This window comes from Salvelinus fontinalis, chromosome 5 (assembly GCF_029448725.1).
Source record: "Salvelinus fontinalis isolate EN_2023a chromosome 5, ASM2944872v1, whole genome shotgun sequence".
NCBI lineage: Eukaryota > Metazoa > Chordata > Actinopteri > Salmoniformes > Salmonidae > Salvelinus > Salvelinus fontinalis.
Window position 1 is genome coordinate 12,360,476 of NC_074669.1, and position 14,047 is coordinate 12,374,522.

General features: G+C 41.8%; 1 protein-coding gene across 1 annotated transcript; it reads right to left on the bottom strand.

Moving 5' to 3' along the window:
* Nucleotides 1-232: 232 nt before the first annotated feature.
* On the bottom strand, nucleotides 233-13,257 carry LOC129855129 (UBX domain-containing protein 6-like). Its single transcript, XM_055922477.1, has 11 exons — nucleotides 13,046-13,257; nucleotides 11,929-12,086; nucleotides 6,698-6,762; nucleotides 6,456-6,578; nucleotides 6,177-6,274; nucleotides 5,066-5,141; nucleotides 4,279-4,363; nucleotides 3,908-4,127; nucleotides 3,076-3,206; nucleotides 1,455-1,603; nucleotides 233-1,338 (listed from the first exon to the last, which is right to left on the bottom strand). Exons 1-11 carry the CDS (start codon nucleotides 13,126-13,128, stop codon nucleotides 1,213-1,215), a joined length of 1,314 nt encoding a protein of 437 aa, XP_055778452.1. The 5' UTR covers nucleotides 13,129-13,257; the 3' UTR covers nucleotides 233-1,212.
* Between the last annotated feature and the right edge of the window lie 790 nt (nucleotides 13,258-14,047).

The window sequence follows — 14,047 nt, forward strand, 5'->3', positions numbered from 1 at the left end:
CAGGTGCTGCTTTTCAGGCTGCTAAACAGTGCATTTTTGAGGTAATGGCTGGCCATTATTAAAAACATTGCCACTGACAAATGAAAGGCAAATGGCAAAGACATTCAGAATGCTTTCCTGTCCCAGTTTTCAGGTATGATTAAAGGTCTCACTTCGTCTTTAAATAAAGCAATGTTAACATGCTATTATGTACATATACTGATGAAAGTTAAAAAGCACAAAACACATGATATAGTTTTGATACTTAGAGCATTACCTTCATTTAAGTGATTCCTAAACAAGGTTTGGAAAACATTTACATCTTGGTACATGGATCAACAGAGACAAGCTTTGCTAATTGCTGCTGTGATGAGATGACTAGTGTTGCTGTTCATGTCTGAACTGAAACATTGGAGAAGTTTTGGCTGCCTGCGTGCAGTGCACAGGTTACACAGATGCTGTAAGGAGAGGTAGATTGTCATCCCAGCCAGCACTGGATTAAGACTTGGGGACAAACCTCAGCTGTTGTTGGTCTCAAGTGTTGATTACATACAGTACAAAAACAAACCTCCACTATCAAACAGATTTCCATGTTGCTGACAATTTAGATGAATTGAATGAAATTAGCCAAGTAGTAACTGCTTTGACAAAACCCTTTTGCCCTCCTATTCAATGACAAAGGGAGCTTCTAACATCAGCTCTGTCCAGTAACCTTCACTTTTAAAGGTATAATTTGACATGTTTGCTGCAGCAACCTTAAAGTGCTGCGAATCTCAAATACAATATTACAGGCTCCAGCTTAAATAAAATACCTTAACCAATAACTATTATACATTGTAGTCCACAGCTGGTCTGGCTCACAAAAAACAGCTACTGAATCCTAACCGCTAGACGGGTAGTGTGGTCCACCACTCACACGTAAAGCTAGAACTGTATATCTGAATATTTGTTGTAAAACCAGGATTTATGTTGGAGAAGAGCAGAATGGGGTGTCATACCATGCTAAGGTGACTGATTACCTAACCGTAGGTGTAAGGGAGCCATTTCACAGTCCTCATCCTACATTCAGGGTACAATACAAAAAACACTGCATGGCGTTTGTCTCTCCCCCCCCCCATCTCTCGTTCTTTAATGGATTAGTAGTTATTTTTACAGCCTTAAATGTGGTTTGGGGATGAAGGTGTCATCTCCAACCTGGGAGGGGTAGGAGACCCAAGGACAAACAGCTTCTGCTCAGCTAAGGGTCTGAATATTCTCCAGTAGCTCTGGCTTGAGGAGTGCAGGGCTCTTTCCACCGCCAGCCGCAATGTCCGCTTGCACTGCGGCATCCCAGGAAAACGTCAGCAGAACCGCAGGGACCTCCAAGAGAGACAGACATAAATCAGATCCGTCCCTTTGTACAACAAAAGTAAATGGATGGAATTGTTTTTTGCCTGACATGTACATTTCTGACAATACTGTGTGTCTCTGCTTACCAGGCTACATTCATTCAGGGCCACCTCTTGGTCCTCCTGGAGTTTGTGTCCTCCAGGCGCCACCAGCTCAAATGGCTGCCAGCCATCTACCAGGGAGTTCCGCACAAACTGGAAGAGCACAGACACCTTGTCCCAGGCCAGGAAAGTGCCTGAAGGGCATAATGTGTGATAAGAGAGCCATTAGCAAGCCAATACAAGTTGAGTAAAGGTAACACGAGGATACAACTATAAGAAGATATAAGGTACAGTTGAAGTCAGAAGTTTACATTCAGTTTTTCACAATTTCTGACATTTAAATCTAGTAGAAATTCCCTGTCTTAGGTCAGTTAGGATCACCACTTTATTTTAAGAATGAAATGTCAGAATAATAGCAGAGAGAATGATTTATTTCAGCTTTTATTTCTCTCATCACATTCCCAGTGGGTCAGGAGTTTACATGCTACCAAATACTAATTGAGTGTATTGCCTTTAACTTGTTGAACTTGGGTCAAACGTTTCAGGTAGCCTTCCACAAGCTTCCCACAATATGTTGGGTGAATTTTGGCCCATTCCTCCTGACAGAGCTGGTGTAACTGAGTCAGGTTTGTAGGCCTCCTTGCTCGCACACGCTTTTTCAGTTCTGCCCACACATTCTATGGGATTGAGGTCAGGGCTTTGTGATGGCCACTCCAATACCTTGACTTTGTTGTCCTTAAGCCATTTTGACGACAACTTTGGAAGTATGCTTGGGGTCATTGTCCATTTGGAAGACCCATTTGCGACCAAGCTTTAACTTCCTGACTGATGTCTTGAGATGTTGCTTCAATATATCCACATAATTTTCCTTCGTCATGATGCCATCTATTTTGTGAAGTGCACCAGTCCCTTCTGCAGCAAAGCACCCCCACAACATGATGCTGCCACCCCCATGCTTCACGGTTGGGATGGTGTTCTTCGGCTTGCAAGCATCCCCCCTTTATACTTGCATACTATTGTTTGTACAGATGAACGTGGACCTTCAGGCATTTGGAAATTGCTCTCAAGGATGAACCAGACTTGTGGAGGTTTACAATTTTTTATGTGATGTCTTTTGATATTCCTATGATGTCAAGCAAAGAGGCACTGAATTTGAAGGTAGGCCTTGAAATACATCCACAGGTACACCTACAATTGACTCAAATTATGTAAATTAGCCTATCAGAAGCTTCTAAAACCATGACATCATTTTCTGGAATTTTCCAAGCTGTTGAAAGGCACAGTCAACTTAGTGTATGTAAACTTCTGACCCACTGGAATTGTGATACAGTGAATTATAAGTGAAATAATCTGTAAACAATTGTTGGAAAAATTACTTGTGTTATGCACAAAGTAGATGTTCTAACCGACTTGCCAAAACTACAGTTTGTTTACAGGAAATTTGTGGAGTGGTTGAAAAACCTGTTTTAATGACTCCAACCTAAGTGTACGTAAACCTCCGACTTCAACTGTATATTGAGACAAACTTCAACACTGCAATCAAATTCAGAGGCTACTGCCAAATATACATACAAATGACTATCCATGTCAACGAGCTTATTTGCTCATATCTTGTTTATACATCTGCTTATCACATTAAAGTAGGTGTTTGTTGGCAGATACAGACCCTGCAGTATGTTTCCATCAGGCAGTCGTACTCTCAGCAGGGTGTAATTGTACTTCCTCCTCTCCCTCTGCTCCTCTCTCTCGCGCATGGCCTTGGTACGCAGCATAGCATTCTTGTCCACCATCTCGTTCCTGAATACCACACAACCACCAAGAATGCACCTTAACACAAAAGTCATAACTGGAAAAACCCCCCAACAAGAATACACGTCATGTGCACTAACCAAGTGAACCCTACTAACACTAATACAGTAATCATTTTATACAATAAATTAATCTCTTAAAGATGCACGATGCAGAAATCACTCCGCCATTTCCTGGTTGCTAATATTCTAATCCTTTCTGTTTATGTGACTAAACAAGTATAGTGTAGAGCTGTGGTCACCAACTGGTTGATCGTGACCGAGTGGTCAATCACCAAACATTTCTGTAGAAAAGCCAACGATAAAGACTTGCGTTCCTTTTTTTTCTTCATGTTGCGCGGTTGGTACACTTGATTCGCAAGCCTTGTGCACCGGGTAGGCAAAGTGTTCTCATTTTTAACCATTCCATTTGTCTGAAAAGACAAACTTGGCGACCTGGCGGACCGGGAGATCTGTGGCTAAATCGAGTGAGCATACGGCGCTGGCCAATCGAATAGCTCAAATCACCGTGCCTACCTACAGCTTCCATAACCCCTGCCACAGCAAAGAAATAGCGCACATATAACAGGTCTACCGTTTCTTAGACTTGCTTTCAATGGGAATGACAGATGTATAACACACATTTCTATGTGAATTTGGCCAGGTTGCTCAAAAAGTTACATATTGCAGCTTTAAAGTATGAGTCCATACTTTTGCTGCTGCTCCCTCTTGAGCTCTTCTGCAGTGAGGTTGTAGAACTCTGGGGGAAGTTCGAAGCGCATGGCGTTGAGGGAGGGTCTGAAGGCCTGGGGCTGGCGGTCCAGCTGGGCTCTGACTGGCTCTCCCCTCTGCAGCCGGTCCCTACTCTCCTTCATCACCTCCAGGGATTCTGGGTCATGCTCCATCAGCACCAGGAACTCCTCACTCTCCTCTGGGAAAGGAAGATAATCAGCTAATCAATTCCCCAAATGCAGTCCAACCACTTACCCCTGGTACCCCCTATAGTACAGTACGCCTCTGCAGAAGCATACTAGGCCACACAGACAATAGGAAGCATAGACTGTGCATTTGAATGGGTTTACCTTGTCCTTCCACATCCAGCATGATGCTCTGAAAGCCCATAGCTTCCAAGAACTCCCGACTACCCTCCACAGTCTTTACCTTTTCCTACGGAGAGAGAGAGAGATCAGACGGGGAGAAAGAGACCAGTGAATGGACCACATCGACAGAAAACATTGAGTCTCACATTACCCTCCACATGTCTCAAATACAGTGGTGGGAAAAAGTGCCCAAGTCTCATACTTGAGTAAAAGTATAGATACTGTACCTTAATAGAAAATGACTAAAGTAAAAGTGAAAGTCACCCAGTAAAATACTACTTGACTACAAGTCTAAAAGTATTTGGTTTTAAATACACTTAAGTATCAAAAGTAAATGTAATTGATAAAATATACTTAAGTATCAAAAATAACAGTATAAATAATTTAAAATTCCTTATATTAAGTAAAGCTGACGGCACCATTTTTTTATTTATTTTAAATTTACGAATAGCCACGGGCACAATCCTACACTTGGACTTTATTTACAAAAGATGCATGTGTTTAGTGAGTCCACCAGACCAGAGGCCGTAGGGATGACCACGTGTTCTCTTGATAAGTCTGTGAATGACAATTTTCCTGTCCTGCTAAGCATTCAAAATGTAACAAGTACTTTTGGTTGACAGGGAAAATGTATGGAGAAAAAGTACAATCTTTTCTTTAGGAATGTAGTGATGTAAAAGTTGTAAAAAAATATAAATAGTGAAGTACAGATTAAAAAAACTACGTATGTAGTACTCTAAAGTATTTTTTCACCACTGCTCAAATATACCTGGAACACCTTGTTGCTAAGTTTGATCTTCCTGTACTTCTCCTCTGTTGGGTTCTTACAGATGTTTTCAATGTACCTGACAAGATGGGGGGAAAATGATGGGGTGTCAAGACACTCATTGCGTGAATTCTTGTCAATGTGACAATGTACACTCAGTGGCCAGTTTATTCGGTACACCACCCCGTTCACACAAATGGTTCGCTCCTATAGACAGTAAGTCACGTGGCCTACTATATAAAGAAACTTTGAGCGTGATATGAACGTCATTGCCAGGCGCGCCAGATCCTGTATCTCAAAAATGGATGGCCTCCTGGGCTTTTCACATACAGTGTCTAGGGTTTACAGAGAATGGTGCGGGGGGGAAAATAAACATCCAGTCAGCAGCAATCCTGTGGGCGAAAACAGCTTGTTGATGAAAGGTCAAAGGAGCATGGAAATAATTGTGCAAGCTAACAGGCGGGCCACAAACAGGCAAATAACGGCGTAGTACAACAGTGGTGTGCAGAACAACATCCGACGGATCCCGGTTCCTGTTGCATCATGCTGATTGCAGAGTCAGGATTTGTCATAAGTAGCATGAGTCCGTGGCCCCATCCTGCCTGATATCAACGGTATAGGCTGGTGGTGGTGTAATGGTGTGGATAATGTTTTCCTGGCACACACATTAAGTCCCTTGATACCAATTGAGCCACGTGTCCATGCCCCAAATAATTCAGGTTGTTCTGGAGGCAAAGGGGGATCCAACCCGGTACTAGATGGGTGTACCTAAAAAACTGGCCACTGAGTGAATATCACACATTCTAAACTTGGTGGTTCGAAACCTGAATGCTGACTGGCTGACAGTCGTGGTATATCAGACCGTATACCACAGGTATGACAAAACATTTGTTTTTACTGCTCTAATTAAGTTGGTAACCAGTTTATAATAGCAATAAGGCACCTCTGGAGTTTGTGATATATGGCCAATATACCACGGCTAAGGGCTGTGTCCAGGCACTCCGCATTGCGCATAAGAACAGCCCTTAACCGTGGTATATTGGTCATATACCACACACCCTCGTGCCTTATTGCTTAATTATAGGACGGTTCCATCCCCCTCCATGTTTCTCACTTGCTTATGATGTCCACTGCAGCCTTGACTTTCTCCCTGTCCTTGTTGAAGGTATGAACCATCATAATGGAAGCCTCCACTGCATCCTCTTCAAACCGCTGTTGGACAAGACGAGGTTAATCATGTGTAGTCAGGACCATACTTATCAAAAAGGATGGTTTGTGGCAAATTAGTGCTAAGACTTTTTACATCAATACTTAATAATCAAAATCAGATCATGAAAATTATGCAATCGTGATATCATACGACTTTAAAAATGAGAATCACTTCCGGACCTACCGTGAAAATGGCCGCTTTAATGTGCACATCTCTCTCGCTCTTAGTTAAGGTGGCTCCAGTAAGCGGGCAGGTGAAATACACACCTGTTACTGAGAGAAATGCCAGATCCTTAACATTGGAGCCCTGTAAAAGATTACATATACTAGCGATAAATGACAGACAACTCAATGGCAGTCGTCGCACAAATAATTTCTTTGTGAGCAACAGTAAAGGAAAGTTAATTGATTTAATGTATTCCTTGCCTCAACAGCTGTTGTCTTTTCCTTCCCAGCTACTGCTGCAGCTTCTGCCTCAAGCTCTCTTTTCACTGTGAAAAATGATTAAAGACCATTACCCACAACCCAATTCTTTATTTCTGATGATTTATTTCTGACTACTGCTGTGAAACACCTGCACAGTCTTGACAACATCATCAGTCATTAAGCAGCAGTTATTGGATGCATACACTACCAGTCAAAAGTTTTATAACACCTACTCATTCAGTTTCTTTATTTGTACTATTTTCTACTTTGTAGAATAATAGGGAAGACACCAAAACTATGAAATAACACATATGGATTCATGTAGTAACCAAAAAAATAATAAAGTGTTAAACAAATCAAAATCTATTTTATATTTGAGATTCTTCAAACTAGCCACCCTTTGCCTTGACCGCTTTGCATATGCTTGGCATTCTCTTAACCAGCTTCATGAGGTAGTCACCTGGAATGAATTTCAATTAACAGGTGTGCCTTGTTACAAGTAAATTTGTTGAATTTCATTCCTTAATGCGTTTGAGCCAATCAGTTGTGTTGAGACAAGTAGGGGTGGTACAGAAGATAGCCCTATTTGGTAAAAAACCTGGTCCATATTCTGGCAAGAACAGCTCAAATAAGCAAAGAGAAACGACAGTCCATCATTACTTTAAGACATGAAGGTCAGTCAATACGGAACATTTCAAGAACTTTGAAAGTTTCTTTAACTTCTACCGCCTCAGAAACCCGGATCCGGGAGCACCCCCCACCACCCCCACCAGTAAAAAAGCTGAATAGCATAGCTAGCATAGCGTCACAAGTAAATACTAGCATCTAAATATCATTCAATCACAAGTCCAAGACACCAGATGAAAGATCCACTTCTTGTGAATCCAGCAATCATTTCTGATTTGTAAAATGTTTTACAGGGAAGACACAATATGTAAATCTATTAGCTAACCACGTTAGCAAAAGACACCATTTTTCTTTGTCCACCATTTTTTCTCTCCACCAGTAGCTATCACCAATTCGGCCAAATAAAGATAGTGATAGCCACTAACCAAGAAAAAACCTCATCAGATGACAGTCTGATAACATATTTATTGTATAGGATAGGTTTTGTTAGAAAAATGTGCATATTTCAGGTAGAAATCATAGTTTACAATTGCACCCACCATCACAACTCGACTAGAATAAATACAGAGAGCAACGTGTATTACCTAATTACTAATCATAAAACATTTCTTAAAAATACACAGCGTACAGTAATTGAAAGACACAGATCCTGTGAATCCAGACAATATTTCAGATTTTCTAAGTGTCTTACAGCGAAAACACAAATCGTTATATGTGCAAACATTACCCCAGCATTGATTCAAGGCAAAAAGAGCGATAGCATTATCACTACCAAAATATATTAATTTTTTCACTAACCTTCTCAGAATTCTTCCGATGACACTCCTGTAACATCATATTACAACATACATATAGAGTTTGTTCGAAAATGTGCATATTTAGCCACAAAAAAACGTGGTTATACAATGAGAATAGTAGCAAAACTAGCCAGAAAATGTCGGGCGCCATCTTGGACAGTGATCTAGTCTAATGAATAAATAATCATAAACTTGACTAAAAAATACAGGGTGGACAGCAATTGAAAGACAAATTAGTTCTTAATGCAATCGCTGAATTACATTTTTTTAAATGATCCTTACTGTGCAATACAGGGTGCGCCAAAGCGAAGCTACCCCAAAGAAAATGGCGGAATATGCGTTTAACATTTTTCAACAGAACAACGATTTATCATCATAAATAGTTCTTACTATTAGCTGAACTTCCATCAGAATCTTGGGCAATGTATCCTTTCTCCGGTCTAATCGTCTTTTGGTCGAAAGATGTCCTCTTGTCCTGTCGAAATGGCCACTAACGTTCGGCATGTACTGGAAATGCCCAACTCTTGGAAGTGCGTCACAAAGAAATGCCAGAAAATCGCACTAAACGGATATAAATTGCTATAAAACGGTTTAAATTAACTACCTTATGATGTTTTTAACACCTATAACGAGTAAAAACATGACCGGAGATATATTACTGGCTAAACCAAAGCTTGGAAGGAGGCCAGTCCGACGTCCATCGTGCGTCAAGCGCAGGGAAGAAAAGAAATGTACTTCCGCCCTTTGGTCTTTTATAAAGTCCCAGATTGCGCAATCGACTCCATTCAAATTGTCACCACTTACTGACATCTAGAGGAACTCGTAGGCAGTGTTTGTATCCCCATAGCATTCACAGGGACCTAAAAACTGACCTGGGAACAGAGGCCAAGATTTCTGAAATCTCACTCCCTGTCAGGAAAAGTGCTGTAGAATGAGTTCTGTTTCACTCAGAGACATAATTCCAACGGTTATAGAAAATAGAGTGTTTTCTATCCAATAATAATAATAATATGCACATTGTACGAGCAAGAATTGAGTACTGGGCAGTTTAATTTGGCAACATCAAGAAAAAAAAAGTGAACAGCACCCCCTATTGACAAGAAGTGTTAAGTGTAGTCGCAAAAACCATCAAGCGCTATGATGAAACTGTCTCTCATGAGGATCGCCACAGGAATGGAAGACCCAGAGTTAGCTCTGCTGCAGAGGATAAGTTCATTAGAGTTACCAGCCTCAGAAATTGCAGCCCAAATAAATGCTTCAACAGAGTTCAAGTAACAGACACATCTCAACATCAACTGTTCAGAGGAGACTGTTTGAATCAGGCCTTCATGGTTGAATTGCTGCAAAGAAACCACCACTAAAGAACACCCTGCCTTTCTAAGGTCTTCGAAAGCCAAGTTAACAAACAGATCACCGACCATTTCGAATCCCACCGTACCTTCTCCGCTACGCAATCTGGCTTCCGAGCTGGTCATGGGTGCACCTCAGCCACGCTCAAGGTCCTAAAAAATATCATAACCACCATCGATAAAAGACAATACTGTGCAGCTGTATTCATCGACCTGGCCAAGGCTTCGACTCTGTCAATCACTGCATTCTTATAGGCAGACTCAACAGCCTTGGTTTCTCAAATTACTGCCTCGCCTGGTTCACCAACTACTTCTCCGATAGAGTTCAGTGTGTCAAATCGGGGGGCATGTTGTACGGACCTCTGGCAGTCTCTATGGGGGTGCCACAGGGTTAAATTCTCGGGTTGACTCTTTTCTCTGTATACATCAATGATGTCGCTCTTGCTGCTGGTGATTCTCTGATCCACCTCTACGCAGACGACACCATTCTGTATACCTCTGGCCCTTCTTTGGACACTGTGTTAACTAACCTCCAGACAAGCTTCAATGCCATACAACTCTCCTTCCGTGGCCTCCAACTGCTCTTAAATGCAAGTAAAACTAAATGCATGCTCTTCAGCCGATCGCTGCCCACACCTGCCCGCCCTTCCAGCCTCACTATTCTGGACGGTTCTGACTTAGAATATGTGGACAAATACAAATACCTAGGTGTCTGGTTAGACTGTAAACTCTCCTTCCAGACTCACATTAAGCATCTCCAATCCAAAATTAAATCTAGAATCGGCTTCCAATTTCGTTACAAAGCATCCTACACTCATGCTGCCAAACATACCCCTGTAAAACTGACCATCCTACCAATCCTTGACTTTGGCGATGTCATTTACAAAATAGCCTCCAACACTCTACTCGGCAATTTGAATGCAGAATATCACAGTGCCATCCGTTTTGTCAACAAAGCCCCATATACTACTCACCACTGCGACTTGTATGCTCTCGATGGCTGGCCCTCGCTTCATATTCGTTGCCAAACCCACTGGCTCCAGGTCATCTATAAGTCTTTGCTAGGTAAAGCCCCACCTTATTTCAGCTCACTGGTCACCATAGCAGCACCCACTCGCAGCACGCTCTCCAGCAGGTATATTTCACTGGTCACCCCCAAAGCCAACTCCTTTCCTTCCAGTTCTCTGCTGCCAATGACTGGAACGAACTGCAAAAATCCCTGAAGCTGGAGACTCATATATCCATCACTCACTTTAAGCATCAGCTGTCAGAGCAGCTTGCAGATCATTGCACCTGTACATAGCCCATCTGTAAATAGCCACCCAACTACCTCATCCCCATATTATTATTTTTTTCCTTTGCACCCCAGTATCTCTACTTGCACAGTCATCTTCTGCACATCTATCACTCCAGTGTTTAATTGCTAAATTGTAATTATTTCACCACTATGGCCTATTTATTGCCTTACCTCCCTAATCTTACTTAATTTGCAAACACTGTATATAGACTTTTTCTATTGTGTTATTGACTGTACATTTGTTTATTCCATGTGTAACTCTGTGTTGTTTGTGTCACACTGCTTTGCTTTATCTTGGCCAGGTCGCAGCTGTAAATGAGAACTTGTTCTCAACTACCTACCTGATTAACGGTGGAATAAAAATAATAATAAGAAGAGACTTGCTCGGGCCAAGAAACATGAGCAATGGATTTTAGAACGGTGGAAATTTGTCCTTTGGTCTGGAGTCCAAATTTGAGATTTTTGGTTCCAACTGCCATGTCTTTGTGAGACACTGTGTTGGTGAACGGATGATCTCCACTTGTGTATTTCCCACCGTAAAGCATGGAGGAGGTGGTGTTATGGTGTGGGGGTGCTTTGCTGGTGACACTGTCTGTGATTTCGAATTCAAGGCACACAACCAGCATGGCTACCACAGCATTCTGGAGTGATATGCCATCCCATCTGGTTTGGGCTTAGTGGGACTATCATTTGTTTTTCAACAGGACAATGACCCCTCCCGGCTGTGTAAGGGCTATTTCACGAAGGAGAGTGATGGAGTGCTGAATCAGATGACCTGACTGCCACAATCCCCCAACCAAATTGAGATGGTTTGGGATGAGTTGGAACGCAGAGTGACAGAAAAGTAGCCAACAAGTGCTCAGCATATGTGGAAACTTCTTCAAGAATGTTGGAAAAGCATTCCAGGTGAAGCTGGTTGAGAGAATGCCAAGTGTGTGCAAAACTGGCATCAAGGCAAAGGTTGACTGCTTTGAAGAATCTCAAATATATTTTGATTTGTTTATCTCTTTTTTGGTTACTACATTATTCCATATGTGTTATTCATAGTTTTGATATCTTCACTATTATTCTACACTGTGGAAAATAGTAAAAATAAAGAAAAACCCTTGAATGAGTAGGTGTTCTAAAACTTTTGACCGGTAGTGTAGGTATCTAGCTCACCCTGGAGCCGGATGACATCCTGAGAGGTTTGTACCCGTGGGCGTGGCTGCCCCTCGATCCTGGCCAAGGCTGCAGCCCCTGCCTTCTGAGCTCCTTCAGTAGGCGCAGCATAACAGTGCTTGGCAGGGCCACTGCTCTGCACCACTTGGGGCTTGGAGCTGCAGGGGACACATTCAACATTTGACTGCAAGATGTGACTTATAAAGTTATATAGCTATCTACACTCACAAGGGGTTGCACCTTAGTCTTTGATCATGACTCTCAGTTCCATTACATTAGACAAAAGAGTCATTGGATGAAGATGTCTTCTATATGGGCCCCTTTGCTCAGTCTGACAATTAACACCCGTCGCTTGCGGTACGGTTTTGTAAACATAAGACTTTATTTTAAATATAAGCAATAAATAATTTAAGAAAGTTAAAATAAGGGTTTCCCAACTCGCTGCACGTTTTGGTTTTTGCCCTAACACTACACAGCTGATTCAAGTAATCAACTAATCATGAAGCTTTGATCATTTGAATCAGCTGTGTAGTGTTAGGGCAAAAACCAAAACGTGCACTGAGTTTGGGAATCTCTGGGCTAAATTGATAAACATTTGATAGGGTTGGTGTTCCCACACGGCCATATCTCCATGTTACATCGCTTGTTAACGGAAAACCGAAGGAAGACCAGAGGCGACCACCTGTGCTAATCAGCGTCCCCCGACACCTGTGTAAGCTTAACTCGGGAAGTGTAGTTTCGTTGGCGGCACCCGTATGGATCTGTGTAAAACTCCTACAGTAGAGTATATATATATTTTTTTAAGATTATTTCTCGGTGACGAAAGATTAGGGTCATATGTTACGAAAGCCTTATCGTAAGAGATTATTGACCATTTTAAACGTTTAAACTGTCGGGAAAACTAGGGAGAAGGCAGAATGCCGACTGGAGTTTGAGAACAAGGTCCACCCTGTCCTGAACATTAGAAAAGTAAACAACGGAGCCCATCCAAGTCACGGTTGAGGCCAAGGCCCGGTGAAGGCAACTCTACGAATTAGACATACCATATAACTGTCAATTATATTAACTAAACTGACAACAGCATAGCAGCTATCGTTAGCTCGCAAAGTTTGTTTACCTAGCGTCTTCTGTGAGTTTCTTTCCTGGCCCAGCTGACTTGAATTTTAAATCTTTCTTCATATCCTCGAAAAATTTCTTCATTGTTTACTGTTTATCACAGTAAAATAGCCTGGGAATACGGCACAGGTGAATAGGTGCGCTGAGGTGAGAAAGCTTAGTAAATTGTTGCCATCAAAATGCAAGGGAGGAAGTGGACCGGAAACAGGTGCCATTTATTAATGGTAAATTGTGTACATCAGCCTCTGGTGGTCTGGAGGATGTACAATCATGATGCTGTGTTCCAATGAAATACATTAATCCTAAAATGAATAATTGACAAAAATAAGTATCATAAAATAAATTAACTAGTATTAAGAGTTGGCTTAACACAAAGTAAAGCGTATTTTGTAAACGTTTTAGATGCTCATTTTAAACCTACATGAAATGGAGGTAGACATTTTTGAATGGTCTCCAACACCAGTGTAACATTCAATTAAACGTGTGTTAGAACTGGAAAAATAAACAGACAATTTGGAGGCCGAACACTTATTGTGAGCATTTCTGATATTGTTCATTACGATATCCCAAGTGTCGACGTGGTCTAACGCACTGTATCTCTGGTTCGATCCCGAGCTGTATCACAACCGGCGTGATCGGGAGTCCCATAGGGCAGCGCACAATTGGCCCAGCGTTGGCCGGGGTAGGCCGTCATTGTAAATAAGAATTTGTTCTCAATTGATTTGCGTAAATAAATAAAATATAACTAGCCTATACTAGAGAAATGTAAGTAAATTTGTGTAACCTTTATTTGACTAGGCAAGTCAGTTAGCTGGTCAACATAGCAGCACAAACCCGTAGCACGCGCTCCAGTAGGTATATTTCACTGGTCCCCCCCAATGCCAATTCCTCCGTGGGCTGCCTTTCCTTACAGTTCTCTGCTGCCAATGACTGGAACGAACTGCAAAAATTACTGAAGCTAGAGACTCATATCTCCCTCATTAGCTTTAAGCACCAGCTGTCA